A 27,311-nucleotide genomic window follows, 5' to 3' on the forward strand; every position below is an offset into this window, starting at 1 on the left:
CAAGGAGCAGCTTCACTCCACGTTCCTGCGCTACTCCTCACTCACCCACTCACTCAGCCAATCACTCGCTCGCTCACCCACTCACTCGCTCAGCCACTCACCGCTCGCTCGCTCCCACTTGCTCACTCACTCACCCACTCACTCACTACTCAGCCAATTGCTCGCTCGCTCGCTCACTCTCTCGCTCGCTCACTCACTCACTCACTCATTCACTCACTCACTCACCCAGCCACTCACTCACTGACTCTCTCGCTAGCTTCTCACTCACTCACTTACTCACCCACTCAGCCACTCACTTACTCACTCAGCCCTCACTCACTCACCCACCAGCCACTCACTCACCCACTCAGCCACTCACCACCCACTCAGCCACTCAGTCACTCACCCACTCCCCCACTCACCCACCCACCTCAGCCACTCACTCACTCACCCCCCCCTCACCCACTCACCCACTATCAGCCACTCACTCACCCACCCACTCACCCACTCACTCACTCACCCACTCAGCCACTCAGCCACTCACTTCCTCAGCCACTCACTCACTCAGCCACTTACTCACTCACCCACTCACTCACACCACTCACTCACCCACTCACCCACTCACTCACTCACCCACTCACCCACTCACTCAGCCACTCACTCAGCCACTCAGCCACTTACTCACCCACTCACTCACTCACCCACTCACCCACTCATTACTCACCACTCACTCACCACTCACTCACTCACCCACCCACTCACTCACCCACCCACTCACTCACCCACCCACTCACTCACCCACCCACTCACCCACTCACCATCTCCCCACCCCACACCCCCCACCCACTCACCACTCACCCACCCACTCACCCGCTCACCCACCCACCCACTCACGCACTCACGCACTCACTCACCCACTCAGACACTCACCTCACCCACTCACTCACTCACCCACTCACCCAATCAGCCACTCAGCTACTCACTCACTCACCCACTCACTCACTCACTCACGGGCTCACTCAGTCACTCACTCACACACTCACTCACCCACTCAGACACTCACTCAGTCACTCAGTCACTCACACACACACTCACTCACTCACTCACCCACTCAGTCACTCACCCACCCACTCAGCCACTCACTCAACCACTCAGCCACTCACTCACCCACCCACTCACCCACCCACTCAGCCACTCACTCACTCTGCCACTCGCTCACTTGCTCGCTCGCTCAGCCACTCGCTCACTCAGCCACTTGCTCACTCACTCACCCACTCACTCACTAGCTCAGCCAATCGCTCGCTCGCTCACTCACCCACTCACCCACTCACCCACCCACTCAGTCACCCACCCACTCACTCACCCACCCACTCACTCACCCACCTACTCACCCAATCACCATCTCACCATCCCACACACCCACTCACTCACCACTCACCCACCCACTCACCCGCTCACCCACCCACCCACTCACCCACTCACGCACTCACTCAGTCACTCACTCACTCACACACTCACTCACTCACCCACTCAGACACTCACTCACCCACTCACTCACTCACCCACTCAGCTACTCACTCACTCACCCACTCACTCACCCACTCACTCACTCAGCCATTCACTCACTCAGCCACTCACTCACGCACTCACTCACTCACACACTCACTCACTCACCCACTCAGACACTCGAAGTCCCTGACCCTCTGCTCACGATCATTAAGGACCTTCATGATGGTGAGCGGGCCCGGGTAAAACTACGTGGCCGGGAATCAGAGCCTTCCCCTGTACACCTTGTGGTGCGACAGGGATGTCCTCAGGCTCCCACATTATTTAACATCTATTTCGACTGCGTAGTTCGTGAAGCCTTCAATAGCTGTACCGGGGGAATTTCCATTTGGTACAGATATAATGGGAGGCTGATCGACCACGTTATGTATGCCGATGATTTGGTAATAGCTGCTCATTCAGAAGAGGAGTTGGAGACGCTGCTGCTGAAACTGGAGCGTGCCACTAAGAGGTGGGGCCTTACCATCAGCCCCACCAAAACTAAGCACCTGCCTGGGTATTTTGTACCATCAGACACTCCACCCCCACAACTCCCAATCGGTGATGGGGCAGTTGTGGAGAGAGTGGAGAGTTTCCCATACCTGGGCAGTGTGCTTATGACCGGCTCCAGTTTATCAGCAGAGGTCTCACTCCGAATCAGTCGAGCGGCATTATCTTTTCATCGGTTGCGTAACGCTGTGTGGAAGCTACCTCCGCATGAAGCTTCAGGTCTTCTCGGCCACGGTCATTCCCTCCCTTCTCTACGCTTGCGAAACGTGGACCCCCCTAATGGAGCAACTTCGTCGGTTGGAAACATTTAGGCTGGCCTGCCTACGATCCATCCTGGGTTTAACCAGGCTGGATTGTGTAAGGAGCTCACAAATCCTTGAAAGATCTGGGCAAAGTCCCATCGGTGAGCTCCTCCGGCAGGCAAGGCTGCGTTGGCTGGGTCATGTAGCACGCATGCCCAGCTACCGCATGCCTAAAATCGAGGGGGCTAAACGGGCGCGGCGCGGGCTAGAGAAGAGATGGAGTGATGTGGTACAGGAGGACGTGGAGCTGAGTGGACTTGCCGATGACTGGTACCAGCAGTGTCAAGATCGGCCTCAGTGGAGGAGGCTCGTGAAGGACGCTACTGGGCAGTTGGAGGCAGTCGCCCTCCAACAACAACGGAGGGCTGAGGAGCGACGTTCACAACAACGAGCGGAGCGCCGGGTGGCTAAAGCACAGCAAGTTGGTACGGTAGGGGGCCACAGGTGGTGCATCAGCCAGTCATCTCGGTCATCTCGGTCAGTCGACCCGTGGCACCTGCTGGGTCTGCCCCGTGACCTCCTGCCAGCGGGCGTTCGACACTTCACGTGGCCTCAAGGTGCACTTGGCCTGGCACAAGCGTCGTGGTGACGTCACCGCCACTTAGTGGCGAATGGCGGTTGTTGTTGTATAGGTGTGTGTAGGTGTGTAAGTGTGTAGAGGTGTGTGCGTGTAGGTGTGTGGGGAGCGGTAGTGTAGCAGTTAGCGCGCTGCGCTATGAACCTGGCGACCCGGGTTCGATTCCCACTCACGGCTAACACCAGTGACGATTATCTGAACCGGTCCTGGGCCTCCCCTAGGTCGACGCAGCCTTAAATGAGTACCTGGTGCGGTGTGTAAACATCGCCACTGGGGAGACAAAGGCGGTCGGGCGTGGTGCTGGCCACCCACCCCCTCGTGTACCGTTCCGGCCTTCATAGGTGCTCGCTAACAGCACTTGCCTCTACAGTCTGTTAAGGCTATACGGGGGATCTTTGATCTTTGTCTGTGTGTGTGTCTGTGTGTGTGTCTGTGTGTGTGTGTCTGTGTGTGTGCGTGTCTGTGTGTGTGTCTGTGTGTGTGTCTGTGTGTGTGTGTCTGTGTGTGTGTCTGTGTGTGTGTCTGTGTGTGTGTGTGTCTGCGTGTGTGTCTGTGTGTGTGTGTGTGTGTCTGTGTGTGTGTTTGTGTGCATCTTCTAATCCTGTAGGTGTGTGTGTGTCTGTGTGTGTGTCTGTGTGTGTGTCTGTGTGTGTGGGGAGCGGTGGTGTAGCGGTTAGCGCGCTGCGCTATGAACCTGGCGACCCGGGTTCGATTCCCGCTCACGGCTAACACCAGTGACGATTATCTGAACCGGTCCTGGGCCTCCCCTAGGTCGACTCAGCCTCAAATGAGTACCTGGTGCGGTGTGTAAACATCGCCACTGGGGAGACAAAGGCGGTCGGGCGTGGTGCTGGCCACCCACCCCCTCGTGTACCGTTCCGGCCTTCATAGGTGCTCGCTAACAGCACTTGCCCCTACAGTCTGTTAAGGCTATACGGGGGAGCTTTGTTTTTTATCTTTGTATCTTCTAATCCCGCAGGTGTGCATCAGTCAGCACGCCGCGCTGCGAACCCGGCGATTCCCGCTCGCGGCCAACACCGGTGACGATTATCTGAATTGGTCATGGGCCTCCCCTAGGTCGACTCGGCCTCAAATGAGTACCTGCTGCGGTGTGTAGTAAACATCGCCACCGGGGAGACAAAGGCGTGCGGGCGTGGTGCTGGCCACCCACCCCCTCGTGTACCGTTCCGGCCTTCATAGGTGATCGCTAACAGCACTTGCCCCAACAGTCTGTTAAGGCTACACGGGGGGGGGAGGGGATCTTTGTCTTTGTTTGTTTTGTCAGAGACCAAATGTGTTTAACATCAAACGCCAGCGCGTGGGGATCCCGCTGGTATGCCGGCAGTGCACAAGCACAACAACAGCACAACAATACATCAACTTCACACGTTCGCCAACAACAAACGCCCCGTCACCTTGAAAGGGAAGACGACGCGTGAAAGAGGGCAACGATTTGTCGGGCGATGGTCCTGATTTTCCAGCACCGAGGATAGGCCGGGGTCGATAGATCGAGAGCCAGAGAGACGCGGCGAGTAATAGCCGGAGACTGCACTACTAATGACACCGCCATGGAGGGCCCCATGGTGGTGGTATTAGGAAGCCACTGGAGCTATGGACTTTATTTAAAAAAATCTAGATTGAAAACTCATACTTGTCAGGAACCTCCTGGTTACACCAGCCCACAGGGGATTATTGTGTCCGTCCGTCCGTCGTGCATCCAAAAATGGGAGGGGTGGGGCTGGGTGGAGAGGGGCTGGGTGGGGAGGGGCTGGGTGGTGAGGGTGGGGAGGGGCTGGGTGGGGAGGGAGGGTGGGGAGGGGCGGGGTGGGGAGGGGCTGGGTGGGAGGGGAGGGTGGGGAGGGAGGGGCTGGGTGGAGAGGGTGGGGGGTGAGAGGGGTGGGGCTGGGTAGGGTTGGGCTGGGTGAGTGGGGAGGGGAGGGGCTGGTCACCCCGTGGTGCCCTTATAAAACTCAACGTTTAACCTACTCACGCCGGCTTGTGCCCGCCCTCACAGTCGGCCATATTTGCGGAATACACCACGCCGCCGTTGACCCTGGCCATTGACCGAGCAACCCAACGTTCCTACCAGCTCCCTCCGCAGGAGGAATGTGTTTTATTTCAGAACCGCTTGTTGTGTTTAGTTGTCCGTCCCCCGCACGTCCGATCAGCGCGGTCGGCTCCGTACGGCGCGAAAGAAAGTTCGACACACATTCGCACGTGGGTGTATAGAGAGACGGAGTGAATAATATTTGGGAGGCTGCACTCATGCACCACGGGGCCCTGGCAAGGCACACACGCCTGTGTGCGTGGTCCGAGCAACTTCAGTTGTCGCGATGTGTATGGCCACTCGGCTCATTTCAAGCGGGGTATTTAATCGTCCGCTGTTATTGAACACAGCAGAACCACTCTAAACTAAACAATTTTTTTTTATTTTCACCAGGTAAGGCCCACTGAGCTATTAGCTTCTTTTTTCGATTTCAAGCTTTCGTGACTGCAGTGATTCATCTTCTTGGTTCTTTCGGTAAAGTCACGTAGAAGGGAAATAATAAAATAATAATAAAAATAATAAACCATAATAATATAATATAATAATATTATATAACAAAATATAAATTATTATGTTTATTTTTATTATTTTATTATTTCCCTTCTACGTGACTTTACCAAAAGAACCAAGAAGATATTAGCTTCTTTCTCAGATGCGACCTGGGCACACTTGATAGCCCAACGAAGCGGAGTTTCATCACGTGGGCATTTATAGCAGACGAATTCTCTAAACGCGCGATGTTTCTAAACGTGACGGCAAAAAACGGAGGACCTGGAGAAAAATCCACATGACCATGGGGAGAGACCCACCGCAAACTCCAAATATTCAGGAGTCAGGGTTGGGATCGAACCCACGACAACCTGCATACCAGGGGAGGTAGTTAACATCTCGCCGCCGTGGGTCACGTGGCTATCCCACCTGAGATGGCTCTAACAGGTAAAATACGCAACAAAAAATAATACAATTCGCCTCCTTCCCCGTATCTGTCCCTCATCCCATCGGCAAGACGGCCTTTTGGGAGCGTACAATTCCAGCACCGTTGGTTCAACACAAGCAAGACTGTGCGTGCGTGGACCGGTTTCCACATTCAGCGTCTCATCAGCAGTCTGGCTGCTCGAATCAATGCCGGCGAACTGCCAGATGTTGTACGTAAGCGAGGAACCCCTCCCTGCTACACGTGTGGGGTCCCAGTTACATGCGAGAAGCTCGTGGTTAATTTGTGAAATATCTTCTCTGGGCTCAAGGCCAGGTAACCTCCAATTGGCACGGCTGACTTACACGTACGATGCGAAGTTATTTCGACACACAAACACACGGGCAGAGCAGAGGTAGGGCGAGTTCAAGTCCTGGTTGCGGCAGGGGGGGGGGGGCTCAGCCTATCATCATCCTTTCTCCCTCCCGAGGTCGATAAAACGACAAGCAGCAATGAATTTGTAGGGATGTCAACAGTGGTGTCATCAAATGACTCCCGTCCCCCCTACCGTGGCAATGTGGCATTTCCTGCACTGACTGTGGGGGCTGTAAACAGGAGATGAGCGTACAATGGGCCTGAACAATGTGACATTCCTTTGGACCGGGGGAGGGAGGGGGGTAGTGGCCTAGTCACTACATTATCAGTAGTGTAGTAACTACATCATCAGTGGTGTAGTGACTACATTATCAGTGGTGTAGTAACTACATCATCAGTGGTGTAGTCACTACATTATCAGTGGCGTAGTCACTACATTATCAGTGGCGTAGTGACTACATTATCAGTGGTGTAGTAACTACATCATCAGTGGTGTAGTCACTACATTATCAGTGGCGTAGTAACTACATTATCAGTGGTGTAGTAACTACATCATCAGTGGTGTAGTCACTACATTATCAGTGGCCTAGTCACTACATTGTCAGTGGTGTAGTGACTACATTATCAGTGGTGTAGTAACTACATCATCAGTGGCCTAGTCGCTACATTATCAGTGGTGTAGTGACTACATTATCAGTGGTGTAGTATCTGCATTATCAGTGGCCTAGTAACTACATTATCAGTGGCCTAGTAACTACATTATCAGTGGCCTAGTAACTACATTATCAGTGGCCTAGTAACTACATTATCAGTGGCCTAGTAACTACATTATCAGTGGTGTAGTAACTACATCATCAATGGCGTGGTAACTACATTATCAGTGGCCTAGTAACTACATTATCAGTGGCCTAGTCACTACATGATCAGTTCAGGGGGTCCGGCAATCAGTCAGGGTGGGATCAAGATGCCCACCCCCCCCCAATATTGCGATGTTTTTCGCACGGTCGCACCTAGAGGCTATTATTTAGATATCGTGGGCTCATCTTGGCCCGAACCACATCGTCGTTACGCTCTTACGGTCTCGAAGATTGAACGCTATAGAGGGGAGCGCGCTCCAATCTTCGCCAAAATGCAGCCACTACCAGCTCCGTAGTAGTTAACCCCATTGAAAGATTACGTTACTGCTACAATTGCATTGCAAGAAAAAAAAAACGTATAACGTAAATTAAATCATTTCCATATTAATCATCTAACCGCGTTTTCAATATTTTGTTGAGATATGAAATCCTCATCGTGGTTGTCACGGGGAGCCCCAATTCGTAGCTTTGGCCACGTGGATGGGTAGAGCCAAGGCACCCCCCTGCCTCCTCGCTTGTTGCTACTCAAACTAAACTATGTTTTTTATTCTGTTTCAGAAGCGGAATGTGGCCACGAATGATAGCTCAACAAAAGTAGCGTATCGGGTGGGAATTGATCGTAGCAGACAAATAGTCGAAACCGCCCCAAATGGACATCTGTAGGAAAAAATATTTTTAGCTCATCGGATTTCTCCAGTATGAATAAATATTCCGATTCTAAACGCGTGATTCGAAATGTGGAGGCAATAAAAAAAAACCTGGAGGACCCGGAGAAAAATCCACGCGACCACCGAGACACGCAAACTCCAAATATACAGCAGCAGCAGGCGTCAGGGTCGGGATCGAACCCCACGACCTCCTGCACACCAGGCGAGGTAGTTAACATCTCCTAGCCACCGTGATGATGATGATGATGAGAGAGACACACAAACTTCCAATATACAACAGCAGGCGTCAGGGTCGTGATCGAACCCCACGACCTCCTGCATACCAAGCGAGGTAGTTAACATCTCCTAAACCAACGTGATGATGATGAGAGAAAGAGACACGCAAACTCCAAATATACAGCAGCAGGCACCAGGATCGGGATAGAACCCACGACCTCCTGTGTACCAGGCGAGGTAGTCAACATCCCCTAGGCACCGTGATGATGATGAGAGCGAGAGACACGCAAACTCAAAATATACAAGAACAGGCGTCAGGGTCGGGTTCGAACCCACGACCCCCTGCGTACCAGGCGAGGGAGTCAACATCTCCTAGCCACCGTGATGACCATGATAAGAGAGAGACACGCAAACTCCAAATATACAGCAGCAGGCGCCAGGGTCGGGATAGAACCCACGACCTCCTGCATACCGGGCGAGGGAGTCAACATCTCCTAAACCACCGTGATGATGATGATGAGAGAGAGAGAGACACGCAAACTCCAAATATACAGCAGCAGCAGGCATCGTCAGGGTCGGGTTCGAACCCCACGACCTCCTGCACACCAGGCGAGGTAGTCAACATCTCCTAGCCACCGTGATGATGATGAGAGATACACGCAAACTCCAAATATACAGCAACAGTAGGCATCGTCAGGGTTGGGTTCGGACCCCAAGACCTCCTGTACACCAGGCGAGGGAGTCAACATCTCCTAGCCACCGTGATGATGATGATGATGAGAGAGAGACACGCAAACTCCTAATATACAGCAGCAGCAGGCGTCAGGGTCGGGATCGAACCCACGACCTCCTGCATACCAGGCAAAGGAGTCAACATCTCCTAGCCACCGTGATGATGATGAGAGAGACACGCAAACTCCAAATGTACAGCAGCAGCAGCAGCAGGCATCGTCAGGATCGGGTTCACACCAGGCAAAGGAGTCAACATCTCCTAGCCACCGTGATGATGATGAGAGAGAGAGAGACACGCAAACTCCAAATATACAGCAGCAGCAGGCATCGTCAGGGTCGGGATCGAACCCACGACCTCCTGCACACCAGGCGAGGGAGTCAACATCTCCTAGCCACCGTGATGATGATGATGAGAGATAGACACGCAAACTCCAAATATACAGCAGCAGCAGGCATCGTCAGGGTCGGGATCGAACCCACGACCTCCTGCACACCAGGCGAGGGAGTCAACATCTCCTAGCCACCGTGATGATGATGAGAGAGAGAGAGACACGCAAACTCCTAATATACAGCGGCAGCAGGCATCGTCAGGGTCGGGATCGAACCCACGACCTCCTGCACACCAGGCGAGGGAGTCAACATCTCCTCTCTCCACCCTCCCCTCCCCCTCCTCACCTCCACGAGACGTACGTAGGCGGCGGGGAACCACCCCTTGTCGTCGCCCCTCTCGCCCTCGCACCAGCCGTCGGCGAGCGCCTGCAGCACGCGGATCGTGTCGCCCGCGTCGAAGCGCAGCCCGCTCGGGTGGCCGTCACCCGCGAACGCGTAGACGGCGCGGCACAGCGAGCCCGCCTCCATGGGGAGGTGGTGGGTGGGTGGCTGGGTTGGTGGGTGGGTGTGTTGGTGGGTTGGTGGGTGGCTGGGTGTGTGGGTGGGTGGGTGTGTGTGGATGGGTGTGGGTGGGTGACTGTGTGTGTGGGTGGGTGTGGGTGACTGTGTGGGTGGGTGAGTGTGTTGGTGGGTGGCTGGGTGGGGAGGTGGTGGGTGGGTGGCTGGGTGGGTGTGTTGGTGGCTGGGTGGGTGGGTGTGTTGGTGGATGTGTGGGTGGGTGGGTGACTCTGTGTGTGAGGAGGTGGGTGGCTGGGTGGCTGTGTGGGTGGGTGGGTATGTTGGTGGATGTGTGGGTGGGTGACTCTGTGTGTGGGGAGGTGGGTGGCTGGGTGGCTGTGTGGGTGGGTGGGTGTGTTGGTGGATGTGTGGGTGGGTGGGTGACTGTGTGTGGGGAGGTGGGTGGCTGTGTGGGTGGGTGTGTTGGTAGGTGCGTGGGTGGGTGTGTTGATGGCTGTGTTGGTGGCTGTGTGGATGGGTGTGTGGCTGTGTGGGTGTGTGGCTGTGTGGTTGTGTGGCTGTGTGGCTGGGTGGGTTGGTTGGTGGGTGGGTGACTGTGTGGGTGGCTGGGTGACTGTGTTGGTTGGTGGGTGACTGTGTTGGTTGGTGGGTGACTGTGTGGGTGAGTGTGTTGGTGGGTGACTGTGTGGTGGGTGGGTGACTGTGTGGGTGGGTAGCTCTATGTGTGTGGGGGTGGGTTGTGTGCGATTAGATTCTCCGCTAGCAGCACTTGCCCGCCGCCACGACGATCTGTGAAGCCTATACGGGGGGTCTTTGTCTTTGGAGGTAGCTGGTGTGTATGGTGAGTTTGGTGCGAGTGTGCAAAGGTGTGTGTGATGTGCTGCGTGTGTGGTGTGATACGATGCGTGTGTGATGTGGTATTTACGTGTGTGATGTGTGATGTGCTTCGTGTGTGATGTGGTATTTACGTGTGTGATGTGGGTATGATGTGGTATTTGTGTGTGTGTGTGCTGTGTGTGTGTGGTTTGTGTGTGTGTGGTTTGTGTGTGTAGTGTGTGGTTTGTGTGTGTAGTGTGTGGTGTGTGTGTGTGTGGTGTGTGTGTGTGGTGTGTGTGTGTGCTGCGGGTGTGATGTGGTCTCTGCGTGCGCGCGTGTCGTCGTGATGCTGCTGGTGGTGTCACGCGATGCGCTGTGCGCTCGCACTCGCTGCGCGTGATGATGTCGATGTATGTGCCGAGCGTGATGATGGTGATGTCGTGCCGAGCGTGATGATGGTGATGATGGTGATGTTCGTGCCGAGCGTGATGATGGTGATGATGTCCGGCGAACGCGTTGCGATGCTGGCGGTGATCAGCGTCCACTCACGTCTGCGCGATGGCGATGATGGTGTGCGTGATGATGATTATGGTTGTGGTGGTGTGTGTGATGGTGGTGGTGTGTGTGATGGTGCGCGCACACAGCGACACACATCAGCCGGAAGGCGCCTGCAGTCCACGCATCGCCACTTCGATGATAATAATCCCAAAAGAAGAGAAATCGCGTCTGGATCTTCTTCTTCTGGCCCGCAGCGTGTTATCCGCTGCCGCTGCTGGTCAATGTTGTTGTCGTGTTTTCGCTCCCTCCTCTCGAGCCGTGCTGCTCTTTGCCGAGCCGTTCTTTCAGTGTATACATCCAGCCGGAGCAGCAGCAACAACAGCAGCAGCAGTTGTAGTATCAGCAGCAGCAGTTGTAGTATCAGCAGCAGCAGCAGCAGTTGTAGTAGTGAGTAGCCTTAGCAGCACGCAGCTCTGCGTCTTCCCGGCACGCGTTCCAATCCACATCCACCCAGATGCCTCGTCGTCATCCTCCTCCTCCTCACCCACAGCGGCAGCGCAGAGCGAAATGAAAATTCAACTCCGCCTCTCACCTCCCCTCCCCTCCTCTCGTTCTGCCCTCCACACGCGTCTGTGACGTGCCCAAAAAAAATTCACGCAAGACCGCCTTTGCAAACCCGGCCCCTCCTATACAGAGATTACGCCCATTCTATCTTTTTTATTTTTTTATTCTTTTTTCTCTCTCTCTCCATCTGATACTCTCTATCTATCACTCTCTCCCTCTATCCCTATCTCCCACTCTCTCTTTTTTTTTATTAAATAGACTTTTTTAAATAAATGTTTTCTCCTACAATATCAGAGCGCAGCGTCGCCACATCAAACACGCACCACAATGACAATAGTCTAAAGCGATTTCAAGCATGTCTTATTTCCACACTCTCCCTCTCCCCCTATCTCCCAGTCTCTCTTTTTTACGTTCAGAGGAAACAAGAAGATGCTCGGTGTAGTCGGCACTTTGCTTCGTTCATCATTTCGGTTTTTTTCAATGTTTTGCTTTATGTGCCCCCCTCCCTCCGTGTTTAAATGAAAGATTTTACGAAAAATTTCACGCTTTGCTCCTTCTTCTTACCCCTTCCTTCTTTCTCTACCCCCCTCTCTCTACTCCCCTCTCTCTTCCTCCCTCTACCCTCTCTCTCTACCCCCCTCTCTCTCACCCCCCCCCTCTCTCTACCCCCCCCTCTCTCTCTCTACCCCCTCTCTCTCTCTACCCCCTCTCTATACCCCCCTCTCTCTACCCCCCCCCCCCCTCTCTACCCCCTCTCTCTCCCCCCCCCCCCTCTCTCTACCCCCTCTCTCTCTCTACCCCCTCTCTCTACCCCCCTCTCTCTACCCCCCCCCCTCTCTCTACCCCCTCTCTCTACCCTCTCTCTCTCTCTACCCCCCTCCCTACTCTATGTTTATAGTCCCCATGTTTTCTACGTAATTTTTGTTTACTACGACAAGTGCTGCATCTGCACCCAGCCCCTCTCGCAGTCCTACTGCCTCCCTCCCTCTCTCTCCTACCCATCCCCGTCATCTTTGCGTCCCCTCCTCCAACCCCCACCCCATCCGTGATGACAAAAATCTGCCCCACCGTTGGAGGGGGGGGGGCAGTAGATCAGCAACAGCAGCAAGAGGAGGCAGCAGGCCCCCCCCCCCCCCCAGAGCTCGCGAACCGTGCGCACGGAAGCAAACCGCTCACCACACCGCAATCGAGTAGCCAGCCACGTGCGTGCAAGGGAAAACTAGCCCCGCCAAATGAACTATTGTGTGCTTGTTGAACTTCTTTCGCACCGTACGTAGCCAAGCGTGGCTAACCGGAGGTGCGGGGGAAGGACATCAAGCTTATGGGTCTCTGTGTGAGTCTATGGGTCTCTGTGTGAGTCTATGGGTCTCTGTGTGAGTCTATGGGTCTCTGTGTGAGTCTATGGGTCTCTGTGTGAGTCTATGGGTCTCTGTGTGAGTCTATGGGTCTCTGTGTGAGTTTATGGGTATCTGTGTGAGTCTATGTCTCTCTGTGAGTCTATGGGTCTCTGTGTGTGTCTATGGGTCTCTGTGTGAGTCTATGGGTCTCTGTGTGAGTCTATGGGTCTCTGTGTGAGTCTATTGGTCTCTGTGTGAGTCTATGGGTCTCTGTGTGAGTCTATGGCTCTCTGTGTGAGTCTATGGGTCTCTGTGTGAGTCTATGTCTCTCTGTGAGTTTATGGGTCTCTGTGTGAGTCTATGGGTCTCTGTGTGAGTCTATGGGTCTCTGTGTGAGTCTATGGGTCTCTGTGTGAGTCTATGGGTCTTTGTGTGAGTCTATGGGTCTCTGTGTGAGTCTATGGGTCTCTGTGTGAGTCTATTGGTCTCTGTGTGAGTCTATGGGTCTCTGTGTGAGTCTATGGCTCTCTGTGTGAGTCTATGGGTCTCTGTGTGAGTCTATGTCTCTCTGTGAGTTTATGGGTCTCTGTGTGAGTCTATGGGTCTCTGTGTGAGTCTATGGGTCTCTGTGTGAGTCTATGGGTCTCTGTGTGAGTCTATGGGTCTTTGTGTGAGTCTATGGATCTCTGTGTGAGTCTATGGGTCTCTGTGTGAGTCTATGTGTCTCTGTGTGAGTCTATTGGTCTCTGTGTGTGTCGACGTTCATCCTACAAAGTCCCATCACAAGGGAGAACCACAAACAATATACACAAATTCAGTTTTGTGTTGTTGCCCGTATTGAAACGGCTATACGCCGTATGGACATGACAACTCAATGTCCCTGTACAAGACGACCGGGGTTAAACCGTGGGGGTTGACACGGTGTGGTAACCAGCCCGGCGATTGACACCACGTGAGATCACTCTCTTGTATTGTTTTACGATCAGAGGAAACAAGAAGATGCTCGGTGTAGTCGGCACTTTGCTTCGTTCATCATTTCGTTTTTTTTTAATGCTTTGCTTTTTAAATGAAATATTTTACAAAATATTTCTCTTCTTCTTAGTTTTTTCGGTAAAGTCACGTTGAAGTGAAATAATAAAATAAGAAAAATAAAATACAATTCTCACGACGTTTCGGCCACAACGCAAGCAGCCGTCCTCATATATCTCTCGCTCTGCTCTCCTTACCCCATCTCTCTCTACCCACCTCTGCCCCCCCCTCTCTCTCTACCCCCTCGCTTCCTACTCCATGTCGCTGGCTGCTCTGTGCATCCAGTGTTCAGAGGCCTGCTCAAGGCGCGGCTCCGGCTGGAGCACGCCATGTACCACACACATGCCGGTGATGTGCAGCGCGTCTTCTTCGAACGCTGGGGAGCCGGACAAGCCCCTCTCTGTACCAGCGTGGACGGCACCTTCTGAAGCGCTCGCTCGTCACCGTGGCGTGCGCGATGACCACCACCACCACAACCACCACCACCACAACCACCATCACCACCACAACCACCACCACGTGACTTTTCTTTCGTGTTGTGCGCGGTGCTTTTAGCGCCACAGCGCGTGGATTTGTCGCGTTTATTTTCATTTGTGTAGCTGGTGGCTTTGTGTGTTTCATATCGAAATCGCCTCCAGTGCTGTTGCTGCTGGCGGCAATAAAAGTTGTTTATAAGTCAAAAGTCTCTCTCTCGCTCTTTTATCGACCATAAAAGCCGGTTGTGCCGTGCAGGTAACGAATTGGCCACGTTTTGTTTTCGCGCGACACGATACTCACTGATTGTCTGTGTCGGGTGGTGGATTATCGTCACGTGGTGGATTATTGTCACGTGGTGACGATAATCCACCTTCGTTGAGCTATCACTTGTGATGGCCAAGCTCTCCTCTGAAAAAAAAGAGCTAACGGAGCTCAAATGGTTCTTAGTTGAATATATATCCAGGGGTCATCATGGACAGAAGCCTGAACCAACGTTGTAGTTTAATACTGGGCGAGGGGTCGTCCATAAATGACGTCACGCGATTTTGGACGATTTTGACCCCCCCCCCTCCCCCCTTCGTCACACGGCGTCACCAAAAGTCAGACCCCCCCCCTCAAATATGACGTCACAAAGCTCTATTGTAGATTTGAAACTTTCGTGACTGCAAGGATTCATACTCTTAGGTTTTTTCGGTAAAGTCACGTAGGTAAAAAAAATAAATTATGGAAATAATAATAATATTATTTTAATTTATTTTTTAGTTAAAAATAAATAATAAAAAGGATAGAAATACTAATATTTTCTTAATTATTTATTTTTCTTTTTTAGTTATAAATACAAAATATTGAAATAAGAGTCTTTTTATTTATTTTTATTTTTTGTTAAAAATAAATATTAAAAATATTTTTTTTAAACTATTTTTTTGTTAGTTAAAAATAAATAATACAAATAATAGAAATAAGAATATTATTTTTATTTTTTTAGTAAAAAATATAGAAATCATATTTTTATTAAAAATTTACCTACGTAATATAATATTCCCAATGTTTCTGTGCCAGCGCCTTGAACACGCGGTGACGTCACGTGCCCACGTCGGTTGGGGAGGGCGCGTGGCCACTGTCGCCTGCGGGGTCACACGTGACGCGATTGTGCAGCGCCCTCCAGTGGACACTGCCGGGACTTTTTCTTTGCGCCGCTGTGCCGCGTCTCGCGTGCGTTGTGCCCTGGATTAAAGGGTCGTCCATAAATGACGTCACGTGATTTTGGACGTTTTTTGACCCCCCTCCCCCCTCGTCACACACGGCGTCACAAAAAGTCAGACCCCCCACCCCCTCAAAAATGACGTCACAAAGCTCTGCCCCCCCCCCCCCAAAAAAACATATTTACATTTTGAAAATAAAACATGCTTCAAATCGTTTTAAAGCTTTCGTGACTGCAGGGATTCATCTTCTTGGTTCTTTCGGTAAAGTCACGTAGAGGGAAAATAATAAAATATAAAAAATAATTATATTAAATTATTATATATTTTTTTATGTTTTATTTTTATTATTTTATTATTTTCCTTCTCCGTGACTTTACCGAAAGAACCAAGAATATGCTTCAAATCGCTTTAAACTATTGTGATTGTAGTACGTATTTAATGTGGCGCTGCACTCTGATGTTGTAGGAGAAAACATTTATTAAAAAGTCTATTTAATTAAGTAGAACGTGTTGTCTATATTTATTTAAAGTTGCGCATTTTCATGTGACGTCACATTTCTCAACCCCTCCCCCCTCGTCACACATCGTCACAAATGTCTGCCCCCCCCCCCCCTAGGTGCGTGACGTCATTTATGAACGGCCCCTTACGTAACAACCCCTTACTAATTGTCTGTGTCGGGTGGTGGCGGGTTAAACGACACACATTTATTAAAAAAAAACTCTTATTGTGAATAATATTGTTAGCGAAAGCACCACTACTACTACCACTTACGCGCGCGCGTGTGTTAACGGCTAACAGACAGCCGGTTAAAGATTAACCAGGGCGGCCGCTGCGGTTGCAACCTCAAGCGGAGCCTCCTGCCACGAGGCAGACCGCTGCGTGTTGTCCGACGTTTCGCTCGACGCGGCTCGAACGCGTCTCATTCCGTATCACTAACCGCGCGCGGGCAACAAACGCATCGTGGTGTGAGGGGGCTGTGATGGTGGTGAGGGAGGTTTGTACGTCTTGCTCTTTCCTGGAGCATCTTAAACTCCTAAACGTGGAGATGGAGCAGTCAGTGTCCATCGGTGAGACTCAAGTACTCATTGCTGCTACGGCCTTAAGCATCGGGTAGCGTGGCCGAGCGGTCTAAGGCGCTGGATTTAGGCTCCAGTCTCTCCGGAGGCGTGGGTTCGAATCCCACCGCTGCCATCACTTTTAGCATTATTTTTTATTTCCTTTTTTCCTCCCAATCCGTGCTTCGCTTTTTTAAATCTTTGTCTATTTATGAGCGCCGCTTTCGGTGAAAACTGCGTCGTCGTGCGTGTGTGTTTTCTGTTAAATATACGTTTATATTTTTGGCTGTTATTGTTGTTTCCTGCGGGCGAGTCAACCGGGCGAGATGGGGAGAGAGGCCTCTAACGCGTGGGCCGGGCCTGTTGGACATTGTTCATTTGCGCGTTGAAGGTCGTTGCAGCTACATGGAGAGTCCACCAGGGGACGCTGTCACACCACTGGAGTCAGCAGTAGGCCTCGTCAAGGGAAGGTAATACTGGTAAGAACCACCTCGTTACACCAGCCCACAGGGGATTATTGTGTCCGTCCGTCGTGCAGGGAGGGGCTGAGTGGGGAGGGTGGGGCTGGGTGGGGAGGGTGGGGCTGGGTGGAGAGGGGCTGGGTGGGGAGGGTGGGGAGGGTGGGGCTGGGTGGGGGGTGGGAGGGGTGGGGCTGGGTGGGAGGGGTGGGGCTGGGTGGGAGGGGTGGGGCTGGGTGGGGGGTGGGAGGGGTGGGTGGGGAGGAGCTGGGTGGGGCTGGGTGGGGCTGTGTGGGGGGTGGGGCTGGGTGGGTGGGGAGGGGCTGGGTGGGGAGGGTGGGGCTGGGTGGGAGGTGGGGAGGGAGGGGCTGGGTGGGGAGGGGCTGGGTGGGGAGAGGTTGGTCACCCCGTGGTGCCCTTATAAAACTCAACGTTTAACCTACTCACGCCGGCTTGTGCCCGCCCTCACAGTCGGGCATATTTGCGGAATACACCACGCCGCCGTTGACCCTGGCCATTGGCCGAGCAACCCTACGTCCCTGCCAGCTCCCTCCGCAGGAATGTGTTTTACCCTTTTTACCGAGTAAAAGGGTAAAGGCAAAGGTGTCGTCATGGCAATGGGTAAGGTAAAGGGTAGGGTAAAGGTAGCGTGAAGTATTACCCGGTAAACATCTTGTTTACCGCTTGCTAAAAGCTCCGTGGCGCAGTCCGTGGCTTTCATTTAAAATTGGAATCATGGAGAGTATTCTATGTGAATAAAGCACTCTACCAAGAATTTACCTGTTATAACCCTTGTTCATGTGTAGTAGTACCCCAGTAATTACCGTGTAATCGGGCAATTTGTAATGGGGTAAGGGTAAAAGGTAGGGTAACGGTAGGCTCGTTGCTTTTGACCTTTTGCCTTACCTTGCTAAAGGGTAAAAGGTCAGGGTAGAGTGATTGTATTGTGATCAGGTAAAAGGTAAAATAAAGGTAGGCTCGTTGCTTTTGACCTTTTACCTTACCTTGCCGAGGCCTAGTCGTAAGCCAGTGATTCTCAACACAACCAGTTAGTGATGTACTAGTGACGAATTGGCCACGTTCTGTTTACGTGACAGCCCTTACTAGTTGGCTGTGTCGGGTGGTGGCGGGTTTTAACGACACATTTATATATTTACGCGATCTCACCCACCCCCCCCCCAAAAAAAAACCCCTCTATTATTCTCAACTTGCGTTGGTCTCCTGGAGGTTGATGATGAATGCTCCACAATGAATATAAATGTGTTGTGAACCCACCACCACCCGGCACGGCCAAGTAGCAAGGCTCTTGTCGCTTAAAGAAATCGTGCCAAAAAGTTACGACTTTTCAGCAGCAGTGCTGAAGTGGTAACGGATTTGGCACGGAATGCACAAGTGATCAAACTTATCGGCACGTTCTGTTTACGTGACGCAACTTAAAAAAATTGGCTGTGTCGGGTGGTGGCGGGTTTGACGACACAACATTCACATGTACGCTCTCTGACCTACGCCGATGTCTTTACTTATTTAATCCACGACATTTACAATCAGAGTACTTATTCTTGGGTCTTTCGGTAAAGTCACGTATGTAGAAATCAAATAAAAGTTAAAATAAAAGTTAAAATAGACGTTTCGATTGCAACACAAGCGCGCACCTGATGATGAGCGCTTGTGTTGCGTTTGAAATTTCTAATTTTATTTTAAATGTTATTTTATGCTGCAGTGACAAAAGCTTGTGTTGAGTTCTAACCGTCTATTTTTATTTTATTTTTAATTTTATTTTATTTCTACATACCGTGACTTTACCAAAAGAACCAATGAGTATAGTCATTTCTGCAGTCACTAAAGCTTCAATTCGAGATTACTTAGTTACTCTCCAACACACCGGTGTGCTGTACCAGTAACGAATTGGCCACCTTCTGTTTACTAATTGGCTGTGCCGGATGGTGGCGGGTTTCACGACACATTTCTATTTACGCGATCTAACCCAAACACCCCCCCCCCCCACACTCTATCCCTCGGTCACCACGTCAAGGGGGGCCATGCGGATGTTGATGTGGCAAGGAACACTTCTGAAACGAGAGTTTGTGATGCCGACAAAGGCATTTTTTATGACATTCTCGAAACAATTCAGGAACTTCCAGTGACGTATGTGCAAATACAAACACATTGACCGCATTGTTTGTAAAAAGTACAAAACAAGTCATTTCAAAAATACGTTTTGTATAGTGCAGCTCTCTTTAAATTAAAGTGATATAACGCGGTTAAAAATCGGACTCACGTCTTTTTTTTTGGTTCCTTACCATCTAAAAAAAAGGACGCTTCGCGAAATCGAAATTCACGCACAATTACCTTTTTGCCAGTGTCAAAAAAAATAAGATAGGTCTTGCCCCTTTCTGCCAATGAAACCGGTGTTAAGATCTTATTGGTTCTTTCGGTAAAGTCACGTAGAAGGGAAATCATAAAATACAAAAAATAAAACTATAAAATAAAAATAAATATTTCCCTTCTACGTGACTTTACCGAAAGAACCAAGAAGATGAATCCCTGCAGTCACGAAAGCTTTAAATCGGTGTTGAGATGTTCAAACCGCTGTTTGCCTTTCGGCGTCGTCGTCGTCGTCGTCATCCGGTCTAACAGTGGTGGAGAGACGAGGCCATCGAGAAGTCTGTCTTCGGTCGAGGCCAGAGGTCGCAACCGGGTACCCGATACCCGTACCCTACCCGATACCCGGCTACCCGTACCTGGCCGGGTACGGGTACGGGTACCCATTTGCGACCCTGGTGCGGCCGGGTACGGGTAGGCCGTGAGTCACTGGTGAGTAACCGTTTGTCACTCATTTCGGGTAGGGTACGGGTAGGGAATGGGTACCCGTACCCGGCCGGGTACAGGTACCCATTTGCTACCCTGGTGCGGCCGGGTACGGGTAGGCCGTGAGTCACTGGTGAGTCACCGTTTGTCACTCATTTCGGGTAGGGTACGGGTAGGGAACGGGTACCCATTTGCGACCCTGCTGCGGCTGGGTACGGGTAAGGAATCAAAACCCGTTTGCGACCTCTGGTCGAGGCCAAATCGGTTTCAAAGACAATTCAAGTAAAAGCATATTGTCAGAGCATACTCTTTGGCTCTTTCGGTAAAGTCACGTAGGTGAAAAAATTATAAAATAAAAAATAACTAAATTCAATCACGACGTTTCGATTGAAACGTCGTGATTTAATTTAGCCATTTCCACACCTGATGATGATTGCTTGTGTTGCAATCGAAACGTCGTGATTTAATTTAGCCATTTCTATTTTTATTTTATTTAAATGTTATTCTTATTTTAATGTTTTTATTTTTTATGTTTTTAATTTTTTCACCTACGTGACTTTACCGAAAGAACCAAAGGGTCTGGATCCTTGCAGTCACGAAAGCTTCAAATCTAGAATTGTCAGAGCATGTTTGTGTTTGCATGTTCACCACAAGCTACCGCGTGCGATTGACGCGGAACGTGATTCCTCGCTAAAGTATTCTTGTGTTCTTTTTGGGAGCGACGTACGCATTTCATTCCGCGCACCCGAAACTCGGAATTCATTCGAAGGTTAAATATGATTTCGGGCAAAAATGCCACATCGATAAACGGCTCACAATACAGCGGGGCGAGCAAATACGACTCGGTTTGAGCACTTCCACCGTCAAATTCAGTGTCGGGTAATCAAAAGTCACGGGACGGTGTTCACATTACAGGTCAACACCTTTTTTTAAATCCTTTATATTAAGTTCGCTTGCTTGCTTAGGACTGTGCAAATCTTGTGGTCGTTTTTTAACCCACTTACCGTGATCCAATCGAGCTGACATTTTCCACACAGACTCGTTGTGCGTGACAATGTTCGTGAAATTTTTTTTCCAAAATTTTACACTTTTTAGGACAAAAATATTATATTTAATTACCAATTGCTTAATGGTGCAATGCAATCATCTGACCCATAGGTGGCAGCCATCTCAAGCCAGAGGACGAGAGGACTCTAGCCGCCACGCATATAAAGGATTTATAGTGAAAAACTTAGTTTTTACGGGTTAATTTGTTTGTCTTGAATTCACGTAAAAAACCACGCGTCGATGCACGAATGTAAACTGTCGCACGGGCCCACAGGGACACAAGGTAGAAAGGTAAAGGAGCAGCCCTGCGAATGCCTCGTTTTTTGCGCCGCGCCCGACGGAGGCCGCTCACGAAAGAGAGAGGAGAGAGATTATTTTAGCCTTCTCTTATAAGCTAGCCAGACCTCGTGTGGAAGAGGTGGGGCGGGGTCGTGGTGGCGGGGGGATACCCACACTTTTACCCCAACGCACGTGACCTGCCCGCACTTTAACCCACCCCACGTGACCTGCCCACACTTTAACCCCACCCCACGTGACCTGCCCGCACTTTAACTCAACGCACGTGACCTGCCCGCACTTTAACCCACCACACGTGACCTGCCCACACTTTAACCCCACCCCACGTGACCTGCCCCCACTTTAACCCGACCCCACGTGACCTGCCCGCACTTTAACCCGACCCCACGTGACCTGCCCACACTTTAACCCCACCCCACGTGACCTGCCCGCACTTTAACCCGACCCCACGTGACCTGCCCGCACTTTAACCCCACCCCACCTGACCTGCCCGCACTTTAACCCCACTAAACAGTGACCTGCCGATCGACCGCGGGCGCAGACAATCGCACCGCTGGATGGACGAGAGGCGCTGTGGGGTGGGTGGAAGAGACTTGACCCCCATTGCTACAACTGCCATTGCCAGTGGCCGGCGCGTGGAGTGAATACAACAAGAAGAAACAACAGCGGCCGCTCGGTGGAGCAGCGGTGTACGGGGGGGGGGCGGCTACAGGCCGTTTACACAAAACGTCAATTAAAAGGAGATTAAGCACCGCAGCACCGTACAGAGAAGTCATTGTGCCACCGTACCGAATCCGGGGGGGGGGGGGGGGGTGTGCGGCTTACTTCGCTGCCCCCTCCCCCCCCGAGTCAGGGTGGGTCAGCCAAGTGCCGTGAGCCGGGTCACCTCGGCGCATCGGTGGTTTTGTGGCGGTGCAATGTGGGATTTGTTTAACGCGGCGACGGTCGTCAACTTGTCCGGGTGTCGAACACCGCGCGTGGCCGGTCGTGGCTAATCGCAGGTGCGGGGCGGTGGGAGGACACCAAGCTAAACACAACAGCAATTAGCAGCTCTAAAGAAGTGAGTCAATGTCGACGATTTTAAAGTGCACAGCTCCCGGTGGCTTCCTTGGGAAGAGCGTTCCAGACGGCCGCAGAAGCGCATCTGAAAGCGCCGCGCGACGACGCGGTGGGTGACCTCAGTCTTTGTTCGACGGCCGAGCCAAAAGCCGCCGCTGCTGCTGCTGCTGCTAAGAGGATGAGCGGAGTTCACGTGATGGTCGATCGCACCTTGACGAGATTAGCCAAGGTAATTGTGGTTCGTTTGCGACGAGCACACTTTGCGTGTAACGAAGTGCGACATCACAATGCTGTGACATTACGATGTTACGTGCATCACATCCGTCCCAGCGTGATCAGCGACGGGAGCTGTGACATCGAGACTCGCTCGAGGCCCGGCAGCGGCGAGCCGTGGCGCCAGGCCAAACGCGTTCCAGGCGCTTGTTATTAATCATGATTTTTCACCCTGACTTCATCCCAACTGTGCTCCTGGCGTCCACCTCACGAGACGACGGATAATCCATTGCGGAATTCTCGCACGGAGCAGAAAACCGCCGGTGGGAGGCGGACACCACAGAGCTACTTCTGAGGTGCCCTCAATCATCTGACCTCTGGTTCACACAGAGTAGTAAGCAGCACTCTCCAACCCCGGCTGCGCGCAAGGCAGTAATAATGTGCGTCGCGTGACAGAGCTGGCATTTTCGTCGCCAAAATTAATTTCGACGGACTTGTTATTGTAGTAACAACGCCTTTTGGCGTCATCTGGTCCAACACCAATGGAGACTAGGCTCTAAAGAAAGCTGTCTCGGGTGTGGACCAATCAATTTCAAGGACAGTGCATATCATCATTATCAGCGTTGTTTCTTTTTGTTTGCATTTTGACTGCTTGTGTTGTGGTTATTGCAAACATGATGCCTTGTATAAAGGTGTCAGTTTTGTACCAGTTGAAAGGGTAAAAACCTACTATTATATTTTGCCACCGGTAAAGGAGGTCTCATAGGGCTTGTTATTGTTGCAGCCATCGGTGACCACGGCTCACGGCAGCCGTTGCCAGCTCAGCGCGCTGACCTCTTCCCCCACCTGGCCACCTGGGATTTCAGGAGACTCCTGAAGCCACCCGCCGCCTCCGCCTGTTCGCTCATCAAAACCTCGACGCGGACGGATAAACACCGATGATCGACTACCCCCGTCGCCGTACAGCGGGAGAAAGGAGAGGCCCTAATTCTAGATTTGAAGTTTTCGTGACTGCAAGGATCCATACTTTAAGTTTTTTTCGGTAAAGTCACGTGGGTAAAATTTATTTAGTTTTTTACCTACGTGACTTTACCGGAAAAAAACTAAAAGTAACGGAGAGGTCGTTATTGCCCCCCCCCCTCTCCCCCATGTCAAGTTGAACACTTCCATTGGGACGGAGAGCTGAACTGGCAATCCGTTTTCACAGCGGGAATCTCAGCGATTGGCAGTGCAGTATTGGTTTCCTTTTGTGCAAAGTTGATTAAGGGCGGGGAGGGGGTTATTCTTTAACACGCGTGGATATCGCAACAAGTCCGATACAGTATTGCTTTAGTGTTTCGTACCATGTAAAAGCGCCGTTTACAAAATATTTCAGTCGTTTAAAAAACAATAATAACATTTCCGAAAGACATCTCCATAGAGTCCGGGAATCTGGCGAGTGCCGTTGATTGTGCAAGCCACAACGTGGTGCAGCATCACCCATGATATGTCTGAAGAGTAGCATTGGCAAGCGCGCGGGTTTCATGATAAATACCACCCGCATAGCCGTACAGGCTATTGGGGCAAGTCCTGTTAGTGAGCACTTGTTCAGGCCGGTATGGCACAAGAGGAATTGGTGTGGCCAGCATCACGCCCGGCCACCTTTGTCTCCCCATTGCAGATGCTTACACACCGCAACACGGTGCTAAAAAAAAAAATAAACTCAACCGAGCTACTACATAGCTCTTTGTCAGTAGCGACCTGGCTTTCACGAATGATAGCTCTTAGAAGTGGCTCATCATCATCATCACCACGTGGAAATGTATCGCAACCAAATACTCTAAACGCACGATGTTTCTAAATGCGGAGGGAAAAACCGGAGGACCCGGAGAAAAATCCCACGACCACGCAAACTCCAAATATACAGCAGCAGGCGTCAGGGTCGGGATCGAACCCACGACCTCTTGCATACCAGGCGAGGTAGTTAACATCTGTTCACCCCAGCGCCCCTAGTTTTCAAGGTTTAGTTGACCTTGTACACGTACCAGAACGATTCCGATATTCACCACCGAACTGACAAGGAATCGAACTCGCGTAACGATTGGTACTGCGGGTGCATTAACCGCATTAGCACTACGTGCCACCCGCTCCGCCGTGCACGCTAAAGGTCCCCCCAGGTTACACATTTTATAGGACATCTGAGACAAAAAAAAATAGCTTCATAACTCATCGGATTTCTCCGGGATAAAATAAAGATCACGATTCTAAATTTGCCAATTTCGAACTCTAAACAACCGCAAAATTACTCGATTGGGATTACACAGCAGCATCGCGTCATACACACCCATCACACCCACCCGCCCGCCCGCCCCCGACTGGCAGACCGATGGCTCCGGGTCACTCTTGGCAATTGTGAGACGAATCGTGGCTTCTTGAGTTCTCACCCCGTTCAAGAAAACGTCACTTTAAACGTGAACCGCCACTTACACTACCGCCTCTCCCCCCCACCCCCCACCCCGCTCACCCCCGCGGGCATGTGGGCCGCCTGTGTCCACAGCCACGCAAGCACGCGGACCGCTTGGCAGCCTCGCCGGCGATAACCGGCGCATGCGGACGGTGGCTGAGTGACCTTGCGTGCGCCCTCGTGACTAAGCACATTGCGCCCTGCTCGATTCCATCGCTCAGGCCAGCTGCCCCGTGACTTCGTAATCAGGGTCTGGTTCGCACCACCCGCCCCGGACTACTACGCATTGTGGGTTTACTCTCCTACGAACCGGTGTGCTGAACTAGCAACGAATTGGCACGTTTTGTTCACGTGACAAACCTTAGCAATTGGCCGTGTCGGAGTGTTGGCGGGTTTAACGACGCGTTTATATTTACGCGATCTAACCCCCAAAAAAACCTCTATTACGGATGCTAAGCATTGCCCGCACTTCTCCGCGTGACTGCACTGTGCACATTTTAAAGTTAAAGGCGCAGCTCTGCAATTTCTCTCGCCGCTGCTGGGAGAAAGGGGCCTCCGCTCCAGGGAGCTCTACGGAGCACTCTCTTGAAGATAATTTTTGGCCTACTCTTTCGCAATGTCCGATGTTACAATTCTCACGCTTTTTAAACGGGGTTCTAAATTCATAAAACACACCTGTGCCATGCATTTTCTCCATTGCTAAAAAAAAGAAAAAAATCGTTATTTTACCAGGTAAGGCCCCACTGGAGCTATACAGCTCTTTTTTCAGAAGCGACCTCACGAGTGACAGCCCAACGGAGTTGCTTATCACGTGGAGATTTATAGCAGCAAAATACTCTAAACGCATTTCGATTCTAAATCTGGGAGGGAAGAACCGGAGGACCCAGAGAAAAGTCTGCGAGACCACGGGGAGAGAGAGAGACGCAAACTCCAAATATACAGCAGCAGGTGCCAGGGTCGGGTTCGAACCCACCACCTCCTGTATACCAGGCAAGGTAGTTAACATCTCACCACGGAGAGAGACACAAACTCCAAATATACAGCAGCAGGCGCCAGGATCGGGATCAAACCCACGACTCCCTGCATACCAGGCGAGGTAGTTAACATCTCATAGCCACCGTGAGATGTGATTGTGCCCCCCCCCCCCCACAGCATTCCCACGGCGCGTGCCGGACAGCTACGAACGTTCCGAATTGAAGTCCACGAGTGAGGTCCAGCCCGGCCCGACATCCTTCAGCAGCTCAACGCGGGGGGGGGGGGGGGGGGGGGGCGGCGATGGGGGCTGTCCTGTCATGGGACGAGACTCGTTCCCACCATGGGAACGTGGAATTTCCACCAACGGCTCTGGGGCCACCCCCCCGGGCCCCCCCCCCCCACCTCCCGATCGCCTTCTTACTCCGTGCCAGAGCAGGGAGGCACGTCGAGGTTCGCTTTGGACGGAGAGGTTTTCGAACCGAAACCAAAAACCTCTTTCACGTGGTGCACCCCCTAACCGGATTTCAGGTCTCGGCCGGTCACTAAACCTCCCAGTTGTAAGTGCGGTTGAACTTCCTTCACACCGTACGTAGCCAGCCGTGCTAATCTGCGGTGCGGGGGGGCAAGGACAGCTAAACTAAACACAAAAAAGCAGATCTCAAAAAGTTCATCAATCAAGATGATGATTTAAAACAACATTGCTCCAGTGGCTTCCTAATATCGGTATGAAGAGCGCGTTCGAAGAACGAAGAGCGTCTGAAAGTGCACGACGCGGCGCCCGTCTTCGTTCGACGGGCTGGCCAGGATGACCGGGGCTCGCGTGACGGCGCTTCATGCTCCCTGACAAGAGGCACTGGCGGTCCTCGCTCGTGGCAAGGAGCGCTTGGCGCGTGTAACGAGCTTCCCGCCCGAACGCCGGTCGGTAGCCGGCGACCGCGAGCACGCCCTCAAACGACGGCCTCCTTCCCTCTTCTCTTTGCCCTCAAACGACGGCCTCCTTCTCTTTGCGGTCGGCGTCCGGCACTGCGCCGGCGCACGTGGCCGGCTCCTTCCCAGCGGGGGGGCGGCCGGACGCGGCGGCGGCGGCGGCGTTGCGTCGTCGCACGAAGTACGTCGCGACGCCCATGAACAACGTGGAGACCATGACGATGACGCCGCAGGTGAGGAACACGACGCTGTACGTGCCCGTGTAGTCCACCAGGAAGCCTGCGGGGGGGCGGGACAAAACACGCTCAAGGGACGCGCTCGCAGTCGCCCCGGGAGTTGAACCCTTGCCCGTTCGCGTCGGTGGGGTGTCCCCCGTTCTCCGACAAATCTCGGAACGCGCCGAGCAGAGAACCGTGGGCGACACGACCGCCGGCGCTCTACGACGGCCGGCGCCAAAATGTGCCAAACGCCCCTCCCGCGTGGCCTTGCGGGAGTGTCGGGGTGCGTCTTTCGACCCGAAAACGTACCGATGCGGG

At 52.1% G+C, this 27,311-nt stretch overlaps 2 protein-coding genes and 1 non-coding gene across 6 annotated transcripts in view; 1 reads left to right on the forward strand and 2 right to left on the reverse strand.

Moving 5' to 3' along the window:
* Positions 1 to 9,647, reverse strand: part of GAS7 (growth arrest specific 7) — a 101,366-nt gene extending 91,719 nt beyond the window's left edge. Inside the window, exon 1 of the mRNA XM_061577120.1 lies at positions 9,397 to 9,647. Within this exon, the coding sequence (XP_061433104.1) occupies positions 9,397 to 9,579 (183 nt within the window). The 5' untranslated portion in view covers positions 9,580 to 9,647. The remainder of the gene's footprint in view (positions 1 to 9,396) is intronic.
* A 6,955-nt stretch (positions 9,648 to 16,602) lies between these two features.
* Positions 16,603 to 16,684, forward strand: TRNAL-UAG (transfer RNA leucine (anticodon UAG)). Its single transcript has one exon. It is a non-coding gene; the product is annotated as a tRNA-Leu (tRNA).
* A 2,403-nt stretch (positions 16,685 to 19,087) lies between these two features.
* LOC133358678 (monocarboxylate transporter 3-like) overlaps positions 19,088 to 27,311 on the reverse strand; it is a 30,098-nt gene continuing 21,874 nt past the window's right edge. For all 4 annotated transcript variants that reach the window (XM_061577103.1, XM_061577104.1, XM_061577101.1 and 1 more), the window contains one exon: positions 19,088 to 27,054. In XM_061577103.1, coding sequence (XP_061433087.1) covers positions 26,831 to 27,054 — 224 coding nt within the window. In that variant the 3' untranslated portion in view covers positions 19,088 to 26,830. The remainder of the gene's footprint in view (positions 27,055 to 27,311) is intronic.

This window comes from Lethenteron reissneri, chromosome 63 (genome assembly GCF_015708825.2).
Source record: "Lethenteron reissneri isolate LAM-NWPU_2019-01 chromosome 63, ASM1570882v1, whole genome shotgun sequence".
In the NCBI taxonomy this organism is placed as follows: Eukaryota; Metazoa; Chordata; class Hyperoartia; order Petromyzontiformes; family Petromyzontidae; genus Lethenteron; species Lethenteron reissneri.